At 51.9% G+C, this 27,909-nt stretch overlaps 1 protein-coding gene across 4 annotated transcripts; it reads right to left on the reverse strand.

The window, feature by feature from the left end:
* Positions 1–1,630: 1,630 nt before the first annotated feature.
* On the reverse strand, positions 1,631–24,100 carry CFAP45 (cilia and flagella associated protein 45). Of its 4 annotated transcripts, none has more exons than XM_034756627.1 (12): positions 23,934–24,099; positions 23,278–23,353; positions 17,373–17,515; positions 13,313–13,457; positions 10,191–10,361; positions 9,404–9,582; positions 9,065–9,194; positions 8,493–8,639; positions 7,730–7,843; positions 5,927–6,120; positions 4,974–5,198; positions 1,631–1,846 (listed from the first exon to the last, which is right to left on the reverse strand). In XM_034756627.1, exons 4-12 carry the CDS (start codon positions 13,418–13,420, stop codon positions 1,771–1,773), a joined length of 1,344 nt encoding a protein of 447 aa, XP_034612518.1. In that variant the 5' UTR covers positions 13,421–13,457; positions 17,373–17,515; positions 23,278–23,353; positions 23,934–24,099; the 3' UTR covers positions 1,631–1,770. The 4 variants fall into 4 exon arrangements, with proteins under 4 accessions (XP_034612518.1, XP_034612516.1, XP_034612517.1 ...); XM_034756625.1 differs by having other exon boundaries at positions 23,278–23,403; XM_034756626.1 differs by lacking the exon at positions 10,191–10,361 and having other exon boundaries at positions 23,278–23,403; positions 23,934–24,100.
* Between the last annotated feature and the right edge of the window lie 3,809 nt (positions 24,101–27,909).

Raw genomic sequence — 27,909 nt, forward strand, 5'->3', positions numbered from 1 at the left:
CAGGACCATGCTGTTCTGGGACATGGGAACAGAGCTGGACCTGCAGGAGCCAGAGGAGGGAGGCAAGCCAGCCTGCGCCTCCCTCTATCAAAGACCCTCAAATGATTTTTCTCATCTTTCCATTCCCTGCTTGCTCTCTTTCTCCTCCTTTCCCCCTCCTCCTCCCGGCCTCGGCCTCTCTGTAACAGCAAGGGTTTATCACCTCTGGGGTACAGGCAGATGCTGTTGTAGGAGCTGTGAGGAGCAGCTGGAGAATCTTCTGTCCCAGGGACATGGGTGCCTGGAGCCTTCACTTAGCAAATCTTCCTGCCTCAATCCCCATCCTTTCATGTATTTATACCTCCTCCTGTATTTTTTACTTCATACATCTGATGAAGTGGGTTCTAGCCCACGAAAGCTTATGCCCAAATAAATTTGTTAGTCTCTAAGGTGCCACATGGACTCCTTGTTTTTTTTTTGCTGATACAGACTAACACGGCTACCACTGAAACCCAACCCCTCTGTCAGTGATTCTTCTGGAGAAAGTGCTCCACGGGGTACGCTGCTGTGCCTGAGACACTGGCTCTTGGCACTCCTGAACAGCACAGCTGGGAGCACTCTATCTGCACTCAGGGATTTTCTGCTGTTGCTGCACTTGGCGCCAGTCCGTTTCCCCATGCAATGTGACTCCCTCCAGTACATCCGTTCTCAGAACATACGTCAAGAATTTGTTCCAAAAAACACTGATGGCAGAACAGAACTAGACTGCAAAGGAAAATCCAGTTTCAACTTTAACTCTAGTGCTGCTCTCAGCACCAATCCCTACAGCACTACAGAGCCAATACTGCACACAGGACGGGGGGGTGGGAGGGCTGTGCAGGGACTGTCAGCCATCCAAGTGGGAATCGGGAGCCAAGGACAGGGTGTACTGGGAGAATGAGCCTGTTGAGAGTTCTTGATGGTATTCTGGCAGCTGCTACACTGTTCATTCAGTTTTAATGACAAGGGTTATTAAAGCCCAGGGTTATTAAAGCCCAGGGAGCGCGATCTGGAACTGAGCTGAAAGCCATCAAGTCACAGTCAAGCCACGGAAGGGACCCACCTGTGCTGTATCTAACGTTGTCCAAAGGATTGTTCGGGGTGACGTTCCTGTATGGATTTCTCCCTTGGAGCTGATGCCATCCGGAGGGCAGGGGCCCAGCAGGATTTCCAGGGCTGCCTCAGGACCGTATGGATTCTCTTGCCCTTCTCAGACATCAGAGCATGACTCCAGCCTTTCCCATTCTCTACTGATGGACGTGGGGATATGGGACCAGTGACTGGCTGGTCTGGATCTGGCCACAAGCCGGCTAAGGAGCCCTTTGTAACAGAGCTGAGGACTGTAGCACAGTGAAGAAAATTCCCATGCACCTTGCCCACAGTAACCCAGGAAGCCTGCGGTTGGACCACCCATGTGCCAGTCCAGGACCTGACACAAGCCCCTCCATGGAAGTGGAGGGGAGGTACCCACTAATGCATCCCTCTCACCTGGGGAGCATGGGTGAGCCAGTCTCCACAACCCATAGAGGTGGGCCGAGCTGGAGAGGAGATGCTGTTCCCTCCTTCCCTGGTGGGGCTGGTTCGGGGACACAGCAAAGCGAAGGACACCAACTCCTCCATAAATATCTCTATTCATAAAACACTCTCAGAAACTAACAAAATATACAATCTAGGCCCCTAGTGAGGCTGGGCTGCGATTCCTTGCCATGCGGTGCAGCCAGGTTGGGCTGGGCTATGCTGCCTTGGAGACCCTCAGTGCACAGAGGCTGGCTCAACAAGGCCTCGGCGCTCTACCTGGGCACAGTACTTCTCAGGCAGGCCGGCAGCTCTAGAAACAAAGAAAACAAGGGAAGAGACGTCAAGCCCCAAGGTCCTGCTGCAGAATGCTGGGGTATGGGCCTGGCCCACGGCCCGACCCCATGCTCTCCAGGTCCCACAGAGCCAGCTGGGAGGGACACACTGGACTTGGCACTACCACCCTCCTTGCCATGGTCACTGGGGCCTTGGGCTGGTGAGGCAGGGGGCCTCTTCTCCATGGAATTTAAATCTGTCCCTCTGGCTGCTCCCCCTGGCGCCCTGCTGCCTGGTCACCATGAATATGGGGCTGGTTCTGTTTGACCAAGAGGTAGGGGGCTGGCACCAGCTGGAGGGAATCTGCTGCCTCTTCCGCGGGGTGATCCATCCCCACGTGTGTATGGTGGAGGAAGTGCTGGGGGGCAGAAAAGAGGGCTGGAGGGGAGGCTCCGAGTGTATTGAGGCAGAAGAGGAAGCCTTGGGGGCAGCCCTAGGCACCTTTCCTGCTCTTCCCAGCTAACACCAGTGAACTGTTTCAGCCCTGCTAACCAGCTTCCTCTGCTGGCCTGCCCAGCTCTGCTCAGCGGCTGCTCCTCCCCGCATCTCCCTGCCGACTCCATCACCTGCTCCCCATCATCTCCACAGCCCCCATCTACCCTGCTGGGCCCAGAACCAGGGAGTGGATTGTGACGTTGCACTCTATATGATTTTATGAAAATATGCTAATGTAACTGGAATATGCTTCATGCAAAAGGTCTCTTGTAAGGTAAAATTTACAAAGCTTATAATCTACTGAGTGTCTTCATCCTATTTGTATAAATGTATCACTCTTGTATCTGAAACTAGAACTATGAAATATAACTCTGAGGGCCTATTGTAATTATGCAAAGTGTGGGCCATTAATGGTGGTTTGGAATCTTGATGACTCCCATTAACCAGGACAATTGACTGCAGATGGCTCTAGGGTGACCAGATGTTAAGGGGAAAATATCGGGACCACCGCAGTGGGGGCGTTTTTTGTTTTTGTTTTTTTACACTCACACGTTTAGGAGTTCGGCAGCAATTCGGTGGAGAGCCCTTCAGTCGCGGACGGTCTTCAGCGGTATTTCGGTGGCGGGTAATAAACCTTGCCGCCAAAGACAGAAGCACCCACTGCCGAAATACCGCCGAAGACCATCTGTGACTGAAGGACTCTCCACCGAATTGCCGCCGAAGACCAGGAAACAAAATATCGGGACAAATGGTGTCCTGACTGTACTCTGGTCGGGACGCAGGAAAAACTCCTCAAAATCAGGACAGTCCCGATTTTATCGGGACGTCTGGTCACCCTAGATGGCTCTGTTTTACCTGTAAATCTTCCTGTATATGTGTGTGCTGGCAAGTGGGTAATGAAGTCTTACAGTGACATGTGATCATGTCTCTTGAACTGGAACCATCTTTAACCTGGTGCTTTTCCATTGTGAAGGGGGTGGGGGGTTGGGAACCCAGAGGGACAAAGGATTCCCGTCTTATGCAAAAGATATATAAGTGGGTGAAACAGAGGAAAGGGGGAGCCATCATGAGGAATCCCCTAACTACCACCTGAGCTGGAACAAGGGCTGTACCAGGGGAAAGAATTGTGCCCAGACTAGGAAAGAAATGTATTGAAGCATCTCTGAGGGTGAGATCTTATCTGTATTCAGTTTCTTACTGCATTAGACATAGACTTGCGTGTTTTATTTTATTTTGCTTGGTAATTCACTTTGTTCTGTCTGTTACTACTTGGAACCACTTAAATCCTACTTTCTGTATTTGATAAAATCACTTTTTACTTAATAATTAACCAAGAGTATGTATTAATACCTGGGGAGGGGGGAGGCAAACAGCTGTGCATCTCTCTCTATCAGTGTTATAGAGGCCGAACAATTTATGACTTTACTCTGTATAAGCTTTATACAGGGTAAAACAGATTTTTTGGGGTTTAGACCCCATTGGGAGTTGGGCATCTGAGTGTTAAAGACAAGAACACTTCTGTAAGCTGCTTTCAGTTAAGTCTGCAGCTTTGGGGCAAGTAATTCAGACCCTGGGTCTGTGTTGGAGCAGATGGGCGTGTCTGGCTCAGCAAGACAGGGTGCTGGGGTCCCGAGCTGGCAGGGAAATTAGGGCCAGAAGTAATCTTGGCACATCAGTTGGCAGCTCCCAAGGGGGGTTCTGTGATCTAACCCGTCACATGGATATGGGGAGAGAAAGCAGGGATGGGGTGGTGACCCTAAACACCCCTGTATTCACACCCTATGCCCACGACAATGATCAAACTATCCTTGTGGGGTATCATTTGAAAAGCTACTAATACACAGGTCAATAATATCATTGTGGAATATATGTGACAAGTCCTTTGGGACTATGTTTTAAAGTCTGTATTTGAACAAAGTAGACATATGTCTGCCCAGGGCTGGCATACCAAAGAAGCAGGTGATTGGTAACAATGGGATGCAATTTACAATTGCGGTAAACAGAACCATTAAAGCTCACCAGGTGGTTGGGGAGTCAGCAAGTCTAGGCTATAAACAACTGCGTGTTCACTTGTCTAACCAGCCTCATCGTCAGGCAGAGACAATGAAGCTACATTTACATGAAAGGTAACAAAGCCATTCAGTGAACAAGGGGAAGATACCGCATACCTGTCTGCTGGCTGTTGGTGTCCGGGCTGTGAACTATGGCAGCAGAGCATTTACGGCATTCAGGGTTACAGGCACAACCCCTTACTGGTCTGGATTGTAACCGTAACGGGGTATCCTGCTGGACTGTGCTGCGTGAGCAGTGACCCTCTAAACCAGTGGCTCTCAAACTTTTTTACTGGTGACCCCTTTCACATAGCAAGCCTCTGAGTGCGACCCCCCCCTTATGAATTAAAGACACTTTTTTATATATTTAACACCATTATAAATGCTGGAGGCAAAGGTTTGGGGTGGAGGTTGACAGCTCGCGACCCCCCATGTAAAAACCTCACAACCCCCTGAGGGGTGCTGACCCCCAGCTTGAGAATCCCTGCTCTAAGCCCTTCCCACATCCCATGGCCTTTCCCCAGCACTATGAATGGGCTGATGTCATGCCAAGCCAAGCCCATCCCAGAAGCCCAGACTCCCAAGGCACAGGCCTCCTGCTTAGCCCTGCAACCTCACCTGAGCTCCTCAATCTTCTTCCTCTTGATCTCACTGATGCGCTCACTGCGCCAGCGTGCCTCTTCCTTCAGCCGCTTGCCCTCCTCGAAGGTAGCGATTCGCTCCTGCACCTGCTTCTGCTGGTGCTCGCGCACCTGGCGCCGCACCTGGTCGGCGTGGTTCAGATGCAGGGCTGCGCGCCGCTCCTGCTCCTTCCGCTCCTTTTCAATCTGATCCCGCTGGGCTCTGCAGGGCGACATTGTGCTGCATGACCCCTGTGCTCGAACTGCTGCCCGCCCCAGCAGCGGCGCTGGAAGGGCAGATAACGCTCTGTCCAAGGCTCTGACCCATGCCTCAGCCGTAAGTGCCTCCTGATGCATTCCAGTTTCACTTCCCCACTCACGCTAAGCACCCTCCCATGCTGACAAGGGTTTCCTTGTTCCTGATGCCGACTGCCCAGGCTGTGTCCTCCCACCGTGGCTTCAAGGGGAAAGCTGGGCTCCCCAGACAGGTCTGTAATGGGTAGGCTCCCAGTGTGGTCCAAAGCTGATTGCAGTCTGAGCAGGCAGCTCAGGCCCAGTGTTTTGTCTGATGTGCCCGCCCATCTCCCAGGCTGAGCAGCCAGAGAGCAGCGTGAGCCTGGCGTAAAGAGGGAGATTTTCTACAGAACCCCGCTTCCCACTATGCTGCTCGAGGGGCAGAAATGACACAGTGCATGCTGGGTAGAATTTTCTGATCATGTGATCAAAGATACACAAAACCATCGTCCATCTAAAGGAAATCCATGGTGTGAAAAGCCTCGGAAGGAAGCCCTGGTGCTGAGGGGACAGGAGATCAGCCCCAGTCCCTTCAGCATTGGACGGGGCAGAGGGAAGGTGCAGCATCACTGGGAACCCGGGCCCTGAACTACCTGGCTCTCCAGGGCTGGATCTCAGTTACTACATCAGTGACCCCACCAGCGCCACCCGTTCTACCTGAGGATCCTCTCGAATTCATTGCGGTCCCGCTGCACCTGCACAGCCAGGCTGTGCTCCTTGTGGGCTATCTGCTCCAGCCGACTCTTCTTCAGCATGGCCTCAGTCTCCACCTTCCTCTGCGCAGCTTCCTTCTCCTTCCGGCGCCACTCTCGCTCGGTGGCCTCTTGGTTCCGCTTGGCCCTCAGCGCGTCCTGCCAGAAAGGGAGAGCACTGACTCCCGCTGCGAGCAGAGCAGGGACCCTAGCTGCACTGTGTGCACGGCTCCACACGCCTGACTGCTGCTCAGGACCTTGAGCTCCCTTTGTCTGGGCTACAGAGGAGCCAGCTGGGTTCTGTCCTGCCTCCTGCCCCCCAGCACAGCGTCCAGCTATGTGCATGCTCCTACTAGTGATGCAGGACGGACCCAGCTGGAGTTGCTGAGCATGGGCAGAGGCAGCAGTGCTGGACGTTACAGAAACCCTGTTAGATTTGGGATCTGAGCTGAATGGAGAGAAGAGAGATACAGAACAATGGGTTGGTGCCATCTATGAGTTCTGCTGGCACCTAGCTCACAGCCTCAGGGTCCTCAGGGTCCTTCAGAGCCAATGATAATCTATAGCAGGGGTAGTCAATAGGCAGACTGTGGGCCAAATCCGGACCCCCAGACGCTTTTGAACAGACCCTGAAATCTTTTTACTTACTTATTATCATTATTATTGTTATTTTTTTAACTTTTCCCTGGAGTGTGGACCTGGACTGTACCTTGACCAAGAAATTTAGACCTTGACAAAAAATAATTGACTAGCCCAATCTATAGGATGCTGCAGCCACTCGTCTAATGCTGAGCCTCTGCAGCCACCTCCTGAGCAAGGCAGGCTGCTGGGAGTGCATAACACTAGGTTCTAGTGGGTCCACCACAGGGTTGGTGAGATCTCCACAGCTCTGGGCTGGGACCACCTGAGAGACCTGCCTCCCACCCCATCATGGCAGCAAGGCCTGGCTGTGCTCCTGAGGTGGCCTCTCCAGGACAAAGAGCAGAGCTTTCTCAGCCAGGGGCCCTTGCCCTGCCACGCCCACAGCCCATGTTAGAGCCTTGTGGACACGGGTTTCTCATGTCTCCCTTGCTTTGCTGTGAGACCCCCACGAGGTGCGCGAGGCGACAGCATCATTCCCGGTCCCTTGCCAAGGCGAGGGATGGGGTGAGACCTCCTCTCAGGGCAGGGGAAGGGAACACTGCTCTACACCATGATGCCTCAACAGAGCAACACAACTGGTTTAACAAGGTCCATTTCTCAGTGCATTTCACTGAAATATCTCCCTCCTCAGAGCAGCGTGAGTGGAGTGAGGGGCTCACATAGCTCCTGGCTGGACAGCCAGCGGAGAAGAGAAGCTCCAGCTTCTCCATCTTACCTCTGTCCCAGCAGCCCTTGCTAGCCCCTTGCCAGCTCCGGCAAGGGGGACAGACATCCTGTGTGAAGGGAAGCTGCTAATTCCTTGGAGCTGGGGAAGGAGTTTGCTCAGGGGAACATGCTGCTAGATGCAAGTCTGTTGTAAAGAGAATGCAGCATCTCCCCTGGCTCCTTCTTTGGTCCCTTTGCCCACTGGCTCTGGAGAGTGCAGATGTAATGCACTCTGACCCGGTGTCCCACCCAGGCCCCCTACACTACTAGGGCTCTAGGGACTGGTCTAGCAAGAGGAACCATTCCCCTGCTACTCCCATTGGGTTTGTTGAGGTTTTGACTTGGCTGGGATGGAAGCAGGGGAGTGAGAGGCAGGGAGGGAGATGGACTGGCACGGAGGCAGGCTTAGCGAGCATGTTACCTGCTCTGCTTGGTAATCCTGGGCCTTTTCCTGCAATGCCCTCAGACGCGCCGTCTCCATCTCCTTCTCCCGACGGATCTTCTCCTGTTCAGCCTCGAACTCTGCTTCCCGTGCCTGGACCAGGTAAACAGTGCCGGGTCAATGAGCTGCACCCGGGCTGTTAACAGGTAAACCTTCCCCATCGCCACCACATGCAGGCGCACAGCATCATACACACCCAGTGTCCCTGTCTCTCGCTCACACACACATTTCTGACCCCCCTGTATAACACTGGCCAGAGAACTTCCCCCAAATAATTCCTAGAACAGATATTTAGCTACACATCCAGACTTGTGATGGAGAATCCATCATGACCCTTAATAAATTGTTCCCCTTCTTGTCTGGACTCCTTACAGGAGCCAGCATCTAGCTAGCCAGACATTCTCCCTCTGTTCTTAGCTGAACAACGCTCACGCACCAGAAAACGTGGTTCATACAGATGTGTGTTTCTGCCTGCGGGATATGGACATGCCAGCATCCATCAGCCCAGATGGATCTCGCTGATAGATTCACAGATATTAATGCCAGAAGGAACCATTATGATGATCTAGTCTCAACTCCTGCATAGCACTGGCCAGGGAACCTCACCCCTCACCCAATAATTTCTGCATCTTGCCCAGAACTCCTGGCTGAACTAGAGCAGAACCTTCACAGTGACATGCAGCCTCAGTTTACTGGGCAGGAATGCCACCTGGTCTCTTGTCCCACTGCCCACAGAACATACCATTTTCTGCTTCTGGTACTCCAGCACCCGCTGGTCAGCCATCCTCTCCCGTGCCAGCTGCTCCTCCTTACGCTGCTGGTTTTCATCATTGATACATTTAATCTCAGCCTGAATTTTCATCTTCTGCTCATGTCTGTGCTCCATGTCCTGAGAAAGGTACAAGGCAAGGTGGCCATGAGAGAGGGACCCCAGGAAAATGGCCCCAACACAGACCCTTTCCCAGCCCATTCTTGCTTTAGCATTTGCCTGGAGCCTTCTTGGTACCATGTACCAGGAGGGACAGAGGAGCCAGCTACTGGGCTGGGGTTGAAGAAGGGCCCCGTTGCTAATTGCTCACTTTCCAATTGGGCTCCTTGTCTGCTTCCCATAGTCCTCAACCGTGAGGAGATTAACTAGCTCTGGGCTGCCCCTTCCCCTGGCCCCAGGGGATACTAGAGAGCCGGGGTCTGAGTCTCCTCTCACATGTGCTGGGTTGGCAACAGCTCCTCCTTACTTACACTGCTGGGAGCGAGAGGAGAGTGGTTGGACGGGCTCAGAATCAATTTCTGACACCTCACCTGTCTCTCTCTTACCCTCAGGTCTTCCATCTGCAGCTGCTCCAGATAATCCAGCATCTCCTGGGCCTCCTGATCCCGCTGCTCTGCCTTCATAGCCCTCTCCTGCTGGTTCTTCTCTATCTGCTTGATGAGATGTTGCCTCCCTCTGGGAACAGGACACAACAATATCTCTGGCAGGGAGACATGAGTGGCCCATCATAGTGTCCCCAGCACAAATGCCTGCAAAACCTGCCTTGAGGGCTGCTATGCTGACCAGGCCCCATGGCCATACAGGCAGGTTTCCCCTGGTTTCCATGGGAAGTGCTGGGAGAGGGGCTGCACTATGACTAGCTCTGCCCAGTGCTGCAGAATCACCTGATCAGCTCCTGTTTCCTCTTCTGCTCCAGCTCCTCCTGCATCTTGGTGGCTTTCTGCCTCTCCACCTCCATCATCTGGTCCAGGCGCTTCTCCTCCTCCTCCAGCTCCTTTTCAATCAGCTGCTTCTCCAGCATCTGTGCATCGCGGATCGCCTGGCACTTTGCATTCAGGATCATCTGTGGGGATAAAGAACCGCACTGGCTCAACCTTGCAGATGGGGGAGGGGCAGGGAGAGACAGTCCAAGAAGAAAAAAACAGAGACGGTGATCTAGTGGTTAGAGCAAAGAATTAGCTCTATTCCCAGCCATGCCACTGACTCACCCTGTGCCCTCGGGCAGGTCTCTTAGCATTTCTGCACCCTGGTTTCCTCACATCTGAGTACAGCAAGGACAGCACGGCACAGGAGGCTGGTAATGACCCAAAGAGCTTCCCCACTCAGGTAACCAGGTCATATCCAGCCCAGGTCAGTAGGGACCGTAAGTCCATGCTATCAGATGGCTGGTACCATGTGGAATGAGTCTTGGTCCCACTCCTCGTAGACAGGTCATGATCTGCACCATCACAGCAGGCACCTTCCCTGACAGCCATTGCACAGGGGCCAAGAAGACTCAGCTTCCCTCTCCCTGTACAGGGTCCCTCCAGGGCAGTGCTGAGCTTGCCCTGCTTTGGATAAACCTGGCTCTGAGTGCCATGGGTCAGTGGGTACAGTGCTGACCTGCTTCGCAGAAGGGCCCAGTTACTGGGGAGAGGGGCAGACTGCAGAGCAGAGAGCCTGAGACCCCACCTCACTGAGCTCCTTGACCTCGTCCTCCTGCTCCATGCGCATCCTGTTGGCCCGCTGCAGCAGGTACTGGGCTCGCTCCTTGGCCTCCTCCTCCAGGTCGCTCAGCTTCTCCTTCTTCTTCTGCACTATCCCCTTCTGCTTCATGGTGTTCTTGCGCTCATTCACCCCGGCCTGGAGGGGAAAGGCGGGCTGCTGACAGGGATCCCCACACCACATTCCTGGCACTGGAGAGCCTGGCTGACTCTGCCATAGGAGCCCTCGCTACAGAGTGCTGCCACAAGCCAGAGTCTTCTGGGCCAGCACCACCATGACACCATATCTGGGTGGGGTCGACCTGCACGGGGGGTGCTTCAGGGATGCAGCACTGCTGAGGGAGACGCTCAAATCCTATCGTGTCCGAGACAGGAGAGCTGCCTGGAACCATGGCCTCTGCGATATTCCCCCCGATCCTGTGCTCATGAGCCAGTGGCTTTGTGCAGAATGCTCCTTCCTACATGGGATCCCTGAGTTTGGTACCAGCCACCCACGCCCATTAACTGAGCCACTCTCTCCCCTGCCAGAACTTCCTGAGGTTGTAGCACTGCGGTCTCCCCACCCCCACGGGGTGAGGATTCTCACTGGGATATGAACTGTGGGGGCTGGGCAATCCCTACACCCCTCCATCAGAGAGCCTGGGCTTGCTCCCTTGGGTCCCAGCGTAGGGTAGAAGTTCCATGTCTCTGCTGCTTGGAGCATTGGGTGGAGAGCTCTTTCCAGCGCTCGGCCAATCGCTAGGAGCCACCAGGGGTCACTCTGGAGCACAATGACCCCTCTCCCCTGACAGTTTGGGAAGCAGTTTGGGGTTAGCAGCATAAACAGTTTGCTGGCCCACAGACATGAGCTTACCCAGGGGCTTCCTCTGTAAAGCCCTACATGGTTTGGGGCCTGGCTGGTCAAGAACCCCACCCCATCCTTGCAGTCTGCACCCCACTGTGACACGCGGTACCTCGGGGGAACACCCTACACCCCCACTTGCATCTGAAGAAGTGAGGTTCTTACCCACGAAAGCTTATGCTCCCAATACTTCTGTTAGTCTCAAAGGTGCCACAGGACCCTCTGTTGCTTTTTACAGATTCAGACTAACACGGCTACCCCTCTGATACTCTACACCCCCACGTTCATCTTTATAAAATGACTGCGTGGTATCCAATGCAAAGTTTGTCATGTTGGGTGTCTTCGGAAGAATCATAATGCACCGAGCATGGTTGTTATAGTGATGTTATAGTAATTGTTACAGTAATGATATAGTAAGGTTATAGGTTATAATTTCATGTATATAGTTATGAGGCTGAAAATGTATCCTCATGGTTTAAAGCAAGCCCAGGCAAAAACTTTCCAAAAGCAGAAGAGGCAGTTCACGCCTCGTCAGAGTATGGATGGGACAAATCCAGCCCAGTCTCACAGGAACAATGGACACTGGCTCAGGCAGCAACAAAAGAATCTGTTAGACCAGGGGTGGGCAAACTTTTTGGGCTGAGGGGCACATCTGGGTGGGGAAATTGTATGCAGGGCCAGGGCAGGGGGTTGGGGTGCAGGAGGGAGCGCGGGGTGTGGGAAGGGGTGTGGTGTGCAGGAAGGGGCTCAGAGCAGGGGATTGGGGCAAAAGAGGGGTACAGGGTGTATGAGGGGGCTCAGGGCAGGGGGTTGGGGTGCAGGAGGGGTGCAGGGTGCAGCAGGGGGCTCAGGGCAGGGGGCTGGGGTGCACAGGGGTTCAGGGTGCAGCAGGGGCTCAGGGCAGGGGGTTGGGGTGCAGGAGGGATGCGGGGTGCAGGCAGGGGGCTTAGGACAGGGAGTTGGGGGGGGCGGGATGCAGGAGGGGTTCGGGCTCCAGCCCGGCGCCGCTTACCTCAAGCGACTCCGGGGTGGCAGCGGCGTGCACCGGGGCCAGGGCAGGCTCCCAGCATGCCTGCCCTGTCCCCGGCCCCGCGCCGCTCCAGGAAGCACTGCGGCCCCTGGGGGACAGGGGGAGGAGGGCTCCGCATGTGCTGCCTTTGCCGCGCTTCCAGGTACCTCCCCCGAAGCTCCCATTGGCCACGGTTCCCTGTCCCCGGCCAATGGGAGCTGCGGGGGTGGTGCCTGCACCGCAGGGGCAACGCATGGAGCCCTTTGCCCCTTCACCCAGGGACCGCAGGGACGTGGTGCCAGTGACGCCGCAGGCCAGATCCAAAGCCCTGAGGGGCTGCATTCGGCCCGTGGGCAGTAGTTTGCCCACCCCTGTGTTAGACCCTCGAGGGAATCACCCCCTTCCTTTGGGCAGTATGGGACTGCGATGAGGTAATGCTCACCTGACTCTGAAGGGGTAAGGGGGCAAAGCCAAGATGAAATGCTGATCAAAGGGGAGAGCCTGACTGAAAAGTAACCAGCCAGCCTGTGGTGAGAAGCATCTAAGTTTTTAAGGACACTGAAAGTGTTAAGATCAACTTAGAATGCGTTTTGCTTTTATTTCATTTGACCAAATATGACTTGTTGTGCTTTGACTTATAATCACTTAAAATCGATCTTTATAGTTAATAAATCTGTTTGTTTACTCTACCTGAAGCAGCGCGTTTGGTTTGCAGTGTCAGAGGCTCTTGGGATAACAAGCCTGCTACATATCAATTTCTTTGTTAAATTGATGAACTTATGTAAGTTTGCAGCATCCAGAGGGCATAACTGGACACTGCAAGACGGAGGTTCCTAGGGCTGTGTCTGGGACCGGAGTTACTGGCTAGTGTCATTCGCTTGCAAGTAGCTGGGAGCAGCTTACATGCCAGAGGCTGTGTGTGAACAGCCCATGAGTGGGAGTTCTCACAGCAGAGCAGGGTCAGGCTGGCTCCCAGAGTCAAGGATTGGAATGGCCTAGCAGATCACCGGTCTAGACAACACCAGAGGGGAACGTCACACTCACCTCCCCATCTCTCTAGCCCAATGGCCTCTGGCAGGCAAGAGCTGGACCCAGCACACCAGGAATGTCTGGGGTGGCTGCCGTAGCCCCTTCAGTGAGCCTTTCCCCACAAAGTCAACCTTACATGGCCATTTCAAACAGCATCCTGGAATCTGCCTACAAACCAGCTGACAAAAAGGAAGTGACAGGAGACACATACTATAACAGCTTCCTTCTCTGCCTTGAGGGCTGCTATGCTGGCCTCGCGCTCCTCCTTGGTCAGGACTCGGGATGCTGTCTTAATGCGGTGGAAATCCTCTGGGCTCATAATGAGGGATTCTCCCGACGGGTCCTCTGCAGGAACACTGGCAGAACAAGTGAGCCGGGCACAGAGAGCAGAGTCACTGACATGGATTCTCCCTACCCCCACCTTGCACACACTTCTCCATAACCACGTCAGCCTGGGAAATGCCTGGTGGCAGGGCCGCCCGGGGAAGGATGGGGGGGGAGGGCAAATGGGGCAATTTGCCCCAGGCCCCGGGCCACACAGGGGCCCCACAAGGGCCCCCACAAGAGTTTTTCGGGGCCCCTGGAGCGGGGTCCTTCACTCGCTCCGGAGGCCCCGGAAAACTCTCACGGGGCCCAGGCCCCCAGAGCTTCTTCCACTCCGGGTCTTCGGCAGCGGCGGGGGGTCCTTCCACGCCGGGACCCACCACTGAAGTGCCCCGAAGACCCGTGGCGGGGGGTCCTTCCGTCCCGGGACCCGCCGCCAAAGTGCCGGGTCTTCGGCGGCAATTCGGCGGCAGACCCTGTGGTGCTGCCTGCAATAGGGGTTACCGGATCCATGGAAGGACAATGTGAGTGACTGAGCAAGTCAGCAGACACACACACAAGAGGGCCCAGATCCACAAAGGACATTGCCACGCTGAGCATGGCAATGCCTAAGATCTGGCACCCTACCACCCAGTGGAATCCCCAAAGCCTGAATTAGGCTCCTGGGCTCTCTACACAATGTATGGGGAGAGATAGGTGCCTGAGAATGAGATCCGCCAAAGCCAGCACACTAGGCGGGGAGCTGCCTAAATCAGCCAATCACAGATACTGACAAGAGGGGTGTGTTCTAAGCCCCGCCCCTCTCCAGGACTTAGGATCCTCAGCCCAGGCTAGCGGAAGGCACCTATTTCTGCTTGGGATCCACATCTGGGTTCCCTCTCCTGGAGTCACGTGCCTAACCCACTTCTTCCAAGAAGAGTAGCATGCGCCCCACTCCATACAAAATGGGAGGGGAGAGAGGAGGCCTCCCTTGCAATCTTTAGCCATCCTGTGCCAGAGGTGGAGAAGGGATTTGAGTGTAAAGTCATTGGCACTGCCTTTGGCCTGATGCCTATTTCATTATTTATACAAAGTGGAACACCTTCATCATGAGATATGGAGAGCCCTGCCCCAGAACACCCCATAGCCCTGTGATTAGGGCACTCACCTGAGAGGTGGGAAACCCCTGTTCAAATCTGTTCTCCTCAACAGGCAAAGGAGGGAACTGAATCAGGGTCTCCCACACCCCAGATGGGTACATAATTGCTGCACTAAAGGGTATAGGGGAGTTCCTCCTTGTCCCCTCTCCCAGGCCAGTTAGGCATGCTCAGAGCACACCAATCAGAGCAGGTCCCACAGGCTAGATTTGAGGATCACATTAGGAAATAGACAGGTGCCCAAACACCTATGGGAGCGGTGTCCATGCCCAGAGGCAAAAACTTAGGTGCCTTGGGGACTTTTTAGGTGTCTACAGGGTTAGGCAGCAGCAGAGCAGGGATTTGGTGAACTGCCGTGGTACCCAAAACTGGACCTTTGTGTATATGGGTCAAAATGCCTGGGCCTAGTGTGGGGAGTAGGCAATGGTGCTTCAGGAAGAGCACTGCCAGGTTTGTGGGGAAGGGAGAGCCCCAAACCCCAGTGAGAGCAGTATGATGCTATCACACACTGGGCAAACTGACCTCACTCCAAGAGTGACGGTGGTTAGACATCTCCAGTGATACTGTGTACGTGCGGAAAATCAAAGACTCCCCTTCATACGACTCCAGGGCAAACATCCAAACCATCGAACACATCATAATGCAGAACCCCAAATACGGATTCAAAGGTGAACTGGGTGATATCCACAATGTCACAGAGGAGGCCTTGAAATGGCTTATCGACCTGCAAGTGGATCTACAGAATGTTGCTCTACAGATGCCATACATGCACATGAAAGAGAGGGGCAGTACTGTACAAAGACAATCATGACTAAACCCAATCCCAAAGCCTATAGGCCAGCTTTCCTCCAGGGACTGGATTTGATCCATATGGAAGTTGGATAGAACCACATGGTACCGAACAGCACAAGGTGCATCTGTAACAGCATGATGCCAACAGGTCATTTCCTGTGGACTCCCCATGAGTTTGAATGGAATCACAAAAACACTATGTGTGGAGCTATTTAGCCCCTGGTAAAAGAAGTTCAAAACATTTCAGAGTCGGACTTGAATTTCCCAGCTTTTTGTGAAAGCAGCTCAACTGTCATCCTGGTGCTTTCACCAGTTTCAGTGGGACATGATCGTCTTCACTGCCTGTCCTCAGCGGCAAGTCAGCACTGCTGTGCACTGTCAAACAGCTGTTGTCCTCCACTCCAGTGATGTTTGCATTTCAGAAATGGATGATGTAATCCCTGTGCCTAGTTTGTATGGCAGTTTGTTGAGCTTGCAAAGTGTATTGAGTCTCTAGGGATAGAAGATACCAGGGAAATATAAGGACACTGTCCTAACCAGGAAACAGAAAACACCTGCATGCTACACACATTGCTCACAAATGACCCTTAAAAGGTTAATATCTTTATATAAGGCAGTATAGTTTCCTGTAATGAGCACAGAATGAGGAAACAGAAGCAACTGAATTCTAGTCCCAGTTCTGCAGTTGACTCACTGCATGACCTAGGGGAAGCTGACCGTGCCCCCATTTTCCCAGTTGTAAAATGTGATAATATGGGCCTATTTCCCAGAGAAGTTCTAAGAAATAAATGACTCTGTGTACTACTCAGATACCATGGTGATGGGCGCGGTATAAGAACGTGAATAGAAGAGAGTATGTAAGGCACTTTGAAGATGTTCAGTGCTAAGTATTTAATAATTATTAATTATATGTTGCCTTTCATCCACCCACATAGTGATACCTGCTTAATGATTTCTTCAAAGACGACAGCAGCAGACTGGATTTCAGAAACACTTCAAAGAATGGTTAATAGTAATAATAATAATATCATTGCTGTACTTAGAACCTTTCATCCCAGAGGATCCCAGAGCCACCTTGTCAAATGACACATTAACCTGAGGTGCCTCAGGGTTTGGGTGCCCAGCCTGAGTCATCTTGGGCCTGATTTTCAGGCACTCCCATTGACTTCTATTGGAGTTCTGGCTGCTCAGCGTCTCTAGAAGTCAGCTCCCAGGGGTCTCAAACTGGGTGCCCAAAAAATTGGAGTGCTCAACATCAGTAGTCACCCTTGAAAACATTAACCAGAGTGCCTTGGATCATTTCACCTACCACAAAAATGAACCCACCTCTGGAGTGAGACGGGATGGCTGTTTAACAATGCACAGTAACACTACACAACAGCTCAAGCCAGGAGGTGAAGAAGAATCCTGCATGCAGTTAAAACGGCAGGGAAAATTTAGGGAGGCAGAAAGTAATTGTGTGAACTGGTATTTGGCCAGGACAATAGCCCCATTCTTGCAAAGTGCTGTGGGTTCTTTAATGAGTACTCATGGCCCTTCTTTTACATTTCAGTCCTGCTTAGAAAACATTCCTGGAGCAATCCACAGCCCTGCCTGCTGGGTGTTGACAATGCACTATTTTCTGTACTTAAGCTGCCTTTCATACATACGGGGACATATAGGGCAGTGTTTGACCAATCACTGCTTATGTCCTGAAGGTGCTCTGTGCTGCTCCTGTCCTCCATATACTATTGACTGAACAAGAGGGGCCTGTAATGTGGCCACTGAGGGAGGGAGCTTTATAGAACAGGGTGCTAACAGTGCTCTCTGACTGGCTCTCAAGAAGAGTCACTCCCCTACACGATGCCTAACTCACTTCACACCTCAAACCAGGCATTCCAGGGGATTGCCACTTGCTTCATCTCCAGGAGGCTATACAGTAAGGGCTAGCCTAGCACTGTAGCGCTTTCATAGGACAGGAATGCAGCCCCATGGGGTCCCTGACACAACCTCAAAGCAGAGGCTCAGGTGCTGGCTTACATGAGATCACGGATGAGGTCCCTGGTGATGAGGCGGATGGTCTCAGGTTTGTGGCCCCAGCCACAGGCAGAGGGTGATTTCTGGACAGTCTGCACATCCCGTAGGATCACTAGGGGGCTGCCAGAGCATGATCGCTGCAGGTTCTGAAAGAAAGAAAGAAAGAAAGAAAGAAAGAAAGAAAGAAAGAAAGAAAGAAAGAAAGAAAGAGGGTCTTCTCAGGGTTGCTCATTGCTCACCACACAAAACACATCTTTGGAATCCTGATGTATTTCTCCCCTGGCTCCTGTGCATGGCTGTACCATTGTGAGAGCACTGATCCCAAGCACTAACTTACCACAGAACATTCATGACCCTTTCTGGCAAACATCCTGACAGACTGCTGGGTCAGGGAACAGGAGCTGAAGCCTTTCACCTGGTTCTAATCCAGGCCAAACACCAGCCCCTTTCTAGCCCTAGTCACCAGAACCTGAAGGATATTCTCTCCTAACAGCTGTTTAGGTGCCAGCATCAGCCCTGGTCCATGAACATTTGGTTGAACTGAGCTGACAGTAACAGAGGGGTAGCCGTGTTAGTCTGAATCTGTAAAAAGCAACAGCTTATGCTCCAATACTTCTGTTAGTCTTAAAGGTGCCACAGGACCCTCTGTTGCTTTGAGCTGAGTGTTCACAATCCACCTACCTAATGCCCCAGGAATAGCTGTACTTACTTTGGGGGGGCTGGTGGCCTATCCCCCTCTCTAGTTCTGTATGGGGCCTGGCAGAAGCAAGAAGCTAAAAGCAGAAAGGAGTGAGGACGAGTTGGCCCAGCTCTCCCAAGGGCAGACAGTGAGTAGGAGGGGTAGTGGGAGATCCTTTGGAGGTTTGGATTCTGTAGGAGCCAAGGACCCAGCCCCTGTCACAGGCACTGGATCCTGCAGAATAGATTAATTCAGCCCTAGAAATGAACCTTTCAAAGAATAACTTTCCCTAAAGCTGGTCCTGTCCCCATTCATTTGAGCTGACATTGCCACCTAGTGAACAATCCAGCACACTCCAGGGGTGATTCGGCTAGACCAGCCTGAAGGCTCTTGTGCTGTCTTCTGATACAAAAACAGGTACCAGTGCAAGATGTATGTTAAAGCACCATGAAGGTAAAAAGTTCAAATGCACAAACCCAAGAAACTGAAAGGTGATGGTCTCCAGAACAGTGTTAACTGAGCCATGTGGAGATTAGAGATGGACTGTGGTGCTGGGATGGACCCAGTGCAGAATGGTCCCAGGGCGGTGAATGCAGCGTACTGAATAGTGCTGCGTCTGCAGTACCTCAAAGCTCTTTGCAAACCTTGACTAATTCATCCTCATGAGGCAAAGCAAACATTATTACGCCCATTTTACAGATGGGGGAAACAGACCCAGAGAGGACAGATTGGGTCCTGTGACACCTGCCTAGAAATAGATGTGCAATGTGGCTAAGATAATGTTGCTCTGGAGACTGTAACTTTGGACTGACTTGTCTGTGTCTGAATTCTCAAGATTAATATAATCTACCTGTCAATGTAGCGTCTAAGTGGTGAATGATGAAATAACAGTGTTAGCGCTGAATTACCTACCCTTTAACACAAAGAAAGTTATTCCTATCTATGACTGAGTCAGCCAGTCCTCTGGTTCCCATGGAACACATTGGGGGTGGCTGTGTTTACTCTGTGTTGTCACACATATCGAGGAACTCAATTAATGCTACAGTGATTACTACAATAAACTCCCCACTGATAAACAATATCAGCCTGGAGGCTTGTGTGATATCAGATCATAAACCTGTCTAGGGCTCTTCTGGCACTAGTCTGGCCTTTAATACAGCAAGTCCCAGACTTCAGGCCAATACTCATTCCCCAGACTCCTCCTCCTTGTGGACCAGCCTCTTGAGAAACCTGAAGTTTCAAAGGGCAGTTACTGTTCATTTACCCACATTTTCTATCTCTGCTCTCCTAACCCAGAAATGGCAAAAGGGTTTTACTCAGTTTTCTCTGAAAGAATCATCTTGGGAGTGAGGCCCAAATAGGAAGTTTTAGCCCAAACCAGCCATTTTGGATAAATGAATGGAACACATCCTTCACAAGTCGCTAGAGTGCAGCAACCAGCATTTATGGGACTGGGAGCCAACAGCAGCTCCTGGCTTATACAGCTCTTCCCCTTGTGGCTGAATAAAGATGTTCTCAGTCTGTGTTGACTGAGTAGCCACTAAAGTAGGGATGGGCAAACTACAGCCCGCGGGCCAGATGCCGTTTTAAGCCAACCCGCAAGCTCCCACTGGGAAGAAGGGTCGGGGGCCGCACCACACGGCTCGGCCCTGCTCCGGCTGGGATGCTGGGTCGGGGGCCGCACCATGCAGCTCGGCCCCGCTCCAGCCGGGGCACTGAGTCGGGGGTCCCACCAGCGGCTCGGCCCCGCTCCGGCTGGGGCGCAGGGTCTGGGGCCGGTCAACGTGGCTCCCAGAAGCCGCGGCATGGCCCTGCTCTGGCCATGCCGCGGCCCTGGTGCCCAAGGAGCTGTGGTTATTGTGGATCACAAATTGAACACGAGTCAGCAATGGGATGCAGTAGTGAAAAAGGCTAATGGTGTGTGGTGTATTGACAGCAGTGTCATATGTAAGACATGGGAGGTGACTGCCCACTCTGCCCAGCACTGGGGAGGCCTCAGCTGGAGTAGCGTGTGCAATTCTGGGTGCCACACACTAGGAAAAATGTGGACAAATTGGACAGTCCAGAGGAGAGCAACAAAAATGATAAAAAGGTTCAGAAAACCTGACCTATGAGTAAGGTTAAAAAAACTGGGTGTGTTTAGACTTGAAAAAAGACAACTGAGAGGGGAACTTAATAACATACTTGAAGACTGTTAAGGGCTGTTATAAAGAGACTGGTAATCGATTGTTCTCCATGTCCACTGAAGGTAGGACAAGAAGTAATGGGCTTAATCTGCAGCAAGGGAGATTTAGGTTAGATATTGGGGAAAACATTCCAACTATAAGGAGAGTTATGACTGGAAAAGGCTTCCAAGGGAGGTTGCGGACTCCTCGACATTGGAAGTTTTTAAGAACAGGTTGGAGAAACACCTGACAGGGATGGTCTAGGCCAGAGGTGGGCAAACTACGGCCCGGGGGACTGGACTTGATGACTTCTCAAGGCCCCGTCCAGCCCAGTGCTCCTATATGACAGTGGTTCTCAAACTTTTGTACTGGTGACCCCTTTTACATAGCAAGCCTCTGAGTACGACCCCCCTTATAAATTAAAAACACTTTTTTATATATTTAACACCATTATAAATGCTGGAGGCGAAACGGGGTTTTGGGGTGGAGGTTGACAGCTCACGACCCCCCCATGTAATAACCTCGCGACCCCCTGAGGGGTCCCAACCCTCAGTGTGAGAGCCCCTGTGCTATGAATATTTAATTATTGAGAATATTCAATAATTTCATTACAATAGGACTATTTCAACAGGAGAGATGGAGGAACCCACATCAGAATATCCCATAGTTCAATGGCTAAGACACTTGAGAGGGGAAATCCCTCCTCCTCATACCTCCCCATCCCATGTGCCCTAACCACCAGGCTATAAAGCAAATCCTCTCTCTGCCCCAATGACTATTTAATCCAAAGTGGAATAGCTTAAACAGGAGAGATTGAGGGATACCCACATCAGACTATCACATAGCCCAGTGGTTAAGACACTCTCCTGAGAGGCGTGAGACCGGCCCCTCCCCAGACCCCTTTCAAATCCTTTCTCCACATCAGACAAAGCAGGAAATTAAACTTGGGTCTCCTAAATCCTAGGTGAATGCTCAGTAGCATAGCTAGCAGGGTGCAAGGGAAGCAGCCGCTTCCCCTTACCCCTTTTCCCAAAAGCGGCGCCTTTCCAAAGGCGGCCACCGGCCGGAGGAGCAAGGGTGGGGCGCAGGCTGGCCGCCTGCAGCATGGCTGGAGGAGCGAGGGGGGAGCGCAAGCTGGCCGCCCTCAGCACAGCCGGCAGCCATGGAGGGGCGGCCGGCGCACGGCCAGAGGAGCAGGGGGGTGCAGCACGCGGCCCAGCCCCGCAGCCGCGGCCGGAGAAGCGTGGGGGTGAGGGGAGGGGCGGTCTGCGGAGGAGAAGCCAAGGGGGGGGGCGTGGCCGGAGGAGGAGCCAAGGGGGGGGCATTTTTAGGTTTGCTCCCCCTCCTCTTAAAAGCTGGCTATGCCACTGTGAATGCTCCAATTACTGGGCTAAATGTTACAAGGGAGGAGGCTAGGCTGACCATACAGCAAATGTGAAAAATCAGGACAGGGGGTAATAGGAGCCTATATAAGAAAAAGACTCAAAAATCGGGACTGTCCCTATAAAATCAGGACATCTGGTCACTCTAGAGGAGGCAGCAGCAGCACCACCGCTATTTAGGAGCCTAACCCACCTGACTCCAGGAGACAGATTCCCATTTGTGAATTGCTAAACAGAGTTAGGTACTTCCTTGTTGTCTGGACTTCTATGAGAGCAGTGGGACTTAGGACACACCTTTCTTGTGACTTGCAGCATCTCCCACTGGCTTGCTTAGGTGGCTCCTCGCTTAGCAGGTTAGGAGCCTGGGGACCTAACTCAGGTTTTGTGGATACCATTGTTCTTCCAGTGTTTCTAGACACCTAACAATTAGGCATTGCAACACCTAAGTATCTTTGGGGATCTGAGTCTAAATGCCAAAGTCTGGGGTTGCGGATCTGAGCCAAAGTGCCTTGTCTTCATGGTGTTTTTACTTTGGGATAACTCAGATGAATTAGTTACCTGAGCTTTAAAAAAAACAAAGACAAAAAACACCCCACACCTTTTTTTAATCAGTGAAAACAAGGCTTTAGAAGCAAGAAAGCCCAGGGGCATGACAAGACTTAGGCGCTGCAATACCTACATTTTAGGCATCCAGGAAATCACTGGACAAACCCATGGGGACCTACAAAGCCTAAATTAGGTGTGGGGAGAGACAGAAGCCTGAGAATGCGAGCCACAAAAGNATCCGCAAAAAGAACAGGAGTACTGTGGCACCTTAGAGACTAACAAATTTATTAGAGCATAAGCTTTCGTGGACTACAACCCACTTCTATGCATCCGAAGAAGTGGGCTGTAGTCCATGAAAGCTTATGCTCTAATAAATTTGTTAGTCTCTAAGGTGCCACAAGTACTCCTGTTCTTGATATGGTAGACATGCTCTAAGCACATCTACTGGATCAGGCATGGTAGGTGGAGGAGCAACTATGTTCCCCTGGTTTTTTTTGTTTGCAATGGGGCTCAGACATCCAGACACCTAGAGTGAGGCAGCAGTGTGCATGCCCAGAGGCAGGTAGATTCATAGGCATCTAGGAAATCTTTACAGTGAAAACAGTGTCAAGGGAGTTTAGACGTCTACAGGGCTAGACAGCAGCTCAGCAGGTGTTTTGTAGATCACAGTGGTGCCCAAAATTGGGGCACAGGCACCTAAATCTGGGGTTTAGGCACCTAAATCCCTTTGTGACTCTGGGCCTAAGAAATTAGAACACAGTTGCATTTAATTAGGAACAACTGATTCTTTCAAAGCCAGACTGCAGTGGAGCCATGAGTGCAAGCTATGGGCCACCTGCAGGCTGACTACCCCTGCCTATAATGACAGCACAGGCTATAAAAGCCTCTTTCTAAGAGCCCTCAAACAGTCCCTTTCCTGAGTCTCATCAATAAAGGAGCTGGAAAGGTGCTTTAGCAGAGCTCCTTTATATCCAAGGAAAGAAGGGAGTTAACGGGGGTATATTCATTTTCGTTTCTTTCTGGGGTGTTTATACATGATGGTTGTGCTTTTGAAATATTGTTTGCATTGTGTAGCATATCAATACCACACAGACTGAAAGGGTGAGGCAGTTGCCTATACAAGCTCCTTTCCTTACCTTGGCAATTCCAAACAGGCTCTCGTCGACCTCTGAGTTCACGGCCTTGGTTCTGTAACGAGTGCGGGCCCTGGACCTGTTGGATGCACTGGATGAAGCGCTCATTGAGCCAGACATGGTGGCCGGCTGGGGAGCAGTGAGAGAACCCAAGCCCTTGTTAGTGACATCCGCTCCCAGCACGGGGCCAACACAAGACTAGAAGCCAGAGGTTTCAGCCTAGGTGCGGACGTGCCGCTGCCCTTAGAGCGGGACTGGAACAAGGGGGTCGCCCAACATCCACGCACCGTCCAGCGGGTACTTCCGCGGGAGCAGTGGGGGCTGGGGGGCCTGGCCCGCGGGCAGGGAGGGTGACACCACCCAGCGGGGGCAGGATACGCGGGCACAGGGAGCGGAGCAGAGCGTGCGGGGGGCGCTGGGCTGAAGGCTCCGCCTGGGCGAGACCCGGGGTCCGGGCAGGGACCATCCCGCGGATGTCGGCTGGGCTCGGGCTGCGGGGCGAACCCGCCACCGGGGAAGAGGCAGGACAAGCCCTGAGGCCTGCGAGGCCCGGGGCGCTAAGCGCGGCCCGTCGTTAGCGGTCAAAGGAAAGGTCCCAGCGCGCTGCGGGAGGAGCCGACCGGGATGGCGGGACCCGCGGGGCTGGGCCGGGCTCTCACCATTATTCCCCGCGGCCGCCCCTCTTCCGGCTCCGCGCAGGCACTTCCCCTGGCTGTTGACCGGTCGCCATGGCAACCGCAGAGCCCGCGGCCTCTCCTAGGCAACCGGAGTCACGGGGTGGAACGTTACGGGTCAACCGGAAGTGACCAACCCAACCCCTCTCCCCCTCCTTCCCCCCGCTGAAGGGAGGCTGCTTCCGCCTCAATCCGGGCAGGGGCTGCACTTCAGCGAGACCGGTACCATGGAGGCGTCGGAGGAGCTGACGCTAGAACGGCCCGCTTGGGGGCGCGCTGGGCAGAGGGAGCCTCTGGCGAATCTGGGGCGGTGAGGCCAGGCCAGGCGGGGTGGGAGTCGAGGCTGTGCTGCAGGGTGTGGCGGGGCCCCATGCCCCGCGCCCGTCGGGAGGCGGCCAGTCCCTGCCCTGTGCCCAGCCCTGCCCTGAGCCACAGGCTGCCCAGGGCAGGGGGGCTGGAACGATCTGTATAGTGGGGGGCTGGGAGCCATTGAACCAAACTAACCCTGGATATGATGGAAACCACTTCAAACCAGGGTTCGGCAGCACACACAACCCAAGTTCCCGCACCTATAGCCCAGGGCCGGCCTGAGCCCTGCCTAGTGCCCCCCGGTGCTCCCTGCAGCCTTTGGCCTGAGTGCAAGCGGCACTGGGGGTGTCTGTGGGCTCGGCTCCTCTCCTTGGGGCAGAGCAGACTGGGGTTGCCCCTGGCTATAGCCCTAGGCACTTTGCAGTGCCCTGGCTGGCCCGTGGGTGCTGGGCCAGCCCCCCTCAGAGCTCCACAGCTGGATAACTTCCCTCCTGTTGCCTTGAGACCTTTCAATTTCTCTTGCAGCTTTTCCCTGGCTCCCTCCAAGCCCTTACACCCTCCTGGGGTGATCGCTTGTTTCTCCCGCCCAGGGAGCGCACATTAGCCGTCCTTGGGTCTAGTTATTCCCAAAAGATTTTTGCTTAAACCACCCTGGCCAGTTAGTAACCTGAACCAAAGCACATGGCTTTTCCTAACCAGGCCTTGAAGTATTTTGTTATCCTCAATTCTAGGGCACAATTCAGAAAAGCTGCTTCCTCTTTTTTCCTTAACCCAGCCAAATCTGATTTTTTTCCATTCCTCTTTTCCATTTTTCTATAAGAGACTTTTGAATTCCTGTTCGTTCCCGGGTATTTCTACGTCAGTCTTTCCATTTTTACAGCATTTTAGCAGCGTTGTCTGCCATTTCGTTCCCTGCTATCCCAGTATGTGCTGGGATCCAAGCTAATGCTATGTGTATCCGTCTCTGTACTAATGCTGTTATTAGGAATATAATTTCTTTGATAAATAACTTCTACCTGCTGAGACACATATTTTATCACCCTAAAGCCTGAGATCGTAGGTACAGAGAACAGGACCCCTCAGCTGGGTCCATTTTGGGGGGCAGTGAGCCAGGCACTCACATCTGCACTCACTCCATGTCCCCAGCCAGCTCCAAACTGAAACTCTCCAGCCCCTCCTCTCCCTTTGTCCCTTTCCTGGGCCAGGAGGTCACCTGATCCCTTTGTTCTCCCACACCTTCTGCTGGCACCTTTGTAGAGGAGGGGCCCAGATCATTAGGTGCTAGGAGACAGAGTGTCGGCCATTTTCTGTCCAGACAGCATCACATCTGCCCTCTAGGGCTCTACAACAATCACACCCCCTTTTCCCACCACTTAGATACTTAAGAACTGCATAGGGGAAACTGAGGCACCCACACAGTATTCAGAGAAAACATTAAGAACAGTCCCACTTAGTCACAGAGTTCATTTAGTTTTTCCCTGTGTTTCTGCATCCACACTTTAACTTGAACAACATGTGGAGTTCTAACACTGTAACATAGAATCATAGAAGATTAGGGTTGGAAGAGACCTCAGGAGGTCAAAACACAAGATTGGCTATACTGGGTCAGACCAGTTGTCCATCTAACCCAGTATCCTGTCTACTGACGGTGGCTGGTGCTAGATGCTTCAGAGGGAGTAAACAGCTCAGGGCAATTACCAAGTGAACCCATCCCCTGTTGTCCTGTCCCAGCTTTTGGCAGTCAGAGGTTTAGGACACCAGAGCAGAGTGTTGCATCCCTGACCATCTTGGCTAACAGCCATTGGTGGATCTATCCTCCATGAACGTATCTAACTTTTTTTTTTTAACCCAGTTATACTTTTGGCCTTTACAACATCCCCTGGTTGGCAATGAGTTCCACAGGTTGACTGCGTTTTGTGAAGAAGTACTTCCTTACGTTTGTTTTAAACCATTTCATTGGGTGACCCCTGGTTCCTGTGTTATGTGAGGGGGTAAATAGTACTTCCTTGTTCACTTTCTCCACACCATTCAAGTCATCTCTTTTCTAAACTGAACACACTGTCTTTTTAATCTCTCCTCCTGTGGAAACTGTTCCATACCCCTAATTATTTTTGTTGCCCTTCTCTCTACTTTTTCCAGTTCTAATATATCTTTTTTGAAACGGGGTGACCAGAACTGCATGCAGTACTCAAGGTGTGACAGTACCAAGGATTTATATAGTGGCATTATTATAGTTACCATCTTATTATCTATCCCTTTCCTAATGGTTCCTGTCATTGTTAGCTTTTTTGACTTCCACTGCACACTGAGCAGATGTTTTCAGAGAACTATCCACGATGACTCCAAGATCTTTCTTGAGTGGTAACGGCTAACTTAGACCCCATTATTTTGTATGTATAGTTTGGATTATGTTTTCCAATATGCATTACTTTGCACTTATTAACACTGAATGTCATCTGCATGTTGTTGCCCAGTCACCCAGTTTTGTGAGATCTCTTTGTAACTAACTGTTTGCAGTAAGTTTTGGACTTAACTATCTTGAGTAATTTTGTATCATCTGCAAACTTTGCCACCTCACTGTTTACCCCTCTTCTGGATCATTTATGAATATGTTGAACAGCATTGGCCCCAGTACAGATCCTTGTGGGGGCCCCACTATTTACCTTTCTTCACTGTGAAAACCACCATTTACTCCTACCCTTTATTTCCTATCTTTTAAGCAGTCAGTGGTCCATGAGAGGACCTTCTCTTATCCCATGACTGCTTACTTTGTTTAAGAGCCTTTGGGGAGGGAGCTTGTCAAAGGCTTTGTGAAAGTCTATGTACAGTATATCCACTGGATCGCCCTGGTTCGCATTCTTTCTGACACTCTCAAAGAATTCTAATAGATTGGTGAGGTGTGATTTCCCATTACAAAAGCCATATTGACTCTTCCCCAACATATTGTGGTGATCTGTGCATCTTATAATTCTGGCTGAAACTATAGTAAAGTACAATCTGCCTGGTACTGAAGTTAGGCTTATGGGCTTGTAATTGCCAGGATCTCCTCTGGAATCTTTTCTAATACTTGGCATTGCATTAGCTGTCCTCCAGTCATCTGGTACAGAAGCTGATTTAAGTGATAGGTTACATGGTAGTTCCGCAATTTCATATTTGAGTTCCTTCAGAACTCCTGGGTGAATATCATCTTGTCCTGGTGACTTGTTAGCTTGTAGCTTCTCTGCAACAGCCTTGTCTTCCTTTGAGTGCACCTTTAGCATCTTGTACATCCCATGGCACCACTGATTGTTTGGCAGGCTTCCTGCTTCTGATGTACTTAATGGTTTTGTTTTTGTTTTTGTTTTTGTTTTTTGCTGTCAGTTTTTGTCTTTTGCCTATGAAATTCCTCACAATCCTGATATTTGTTTGATACTGACATTGCAATTCCCGTTATTTCTGGTAGTTTCATTCCCAGTGTAACTTGCATTTCACTAGAAGCTATCTGTAGTTCGCATATAGATTCTATAATAGATGTGCTGCATGCAATTCATAGTGCCTGGGTTTGAATTAAAGCTCATTTTTTAAATTCTGATTTTGATGCTGACCCAAAACCTTGGCAGCCATAGTCAATATCTGCTCAGATTAAGGCTCTACCTACCTTCAGCAGCGTTTT

This window comes from Trachemys scripta, chromosome 24 (assembly GCF_013100865.1).
Source record: "Trachemys scripta elegans isolate TJP31775 chromosome 24, CAS_Tse_1.0, whole genome shotgun sequence".
NCBI lineage: Eukaryota > Metazoa > Chordata > Testudines > Emydidae > Trachemys > Trachemys scripta.

Coding starts and splice junctions, on each gene's coding strand:
- CFAP45 (XM_034756625.1), bottom strand. Junction 13,458..17,372: donor GACCTCATCCGTGATCTCAT/GTAAGCCAGCAC, acceptor TTGTTCTGCCAG/TGTTCCTGCAGAGGACCCGT. Junction 10,362..13,312: donor CAGAGAAGGAAGCTGTTATA/GTATGTGTCTCC, acceptor TTTCCCCTCCAG/GCCGGGGTGAATGAGCGCAA.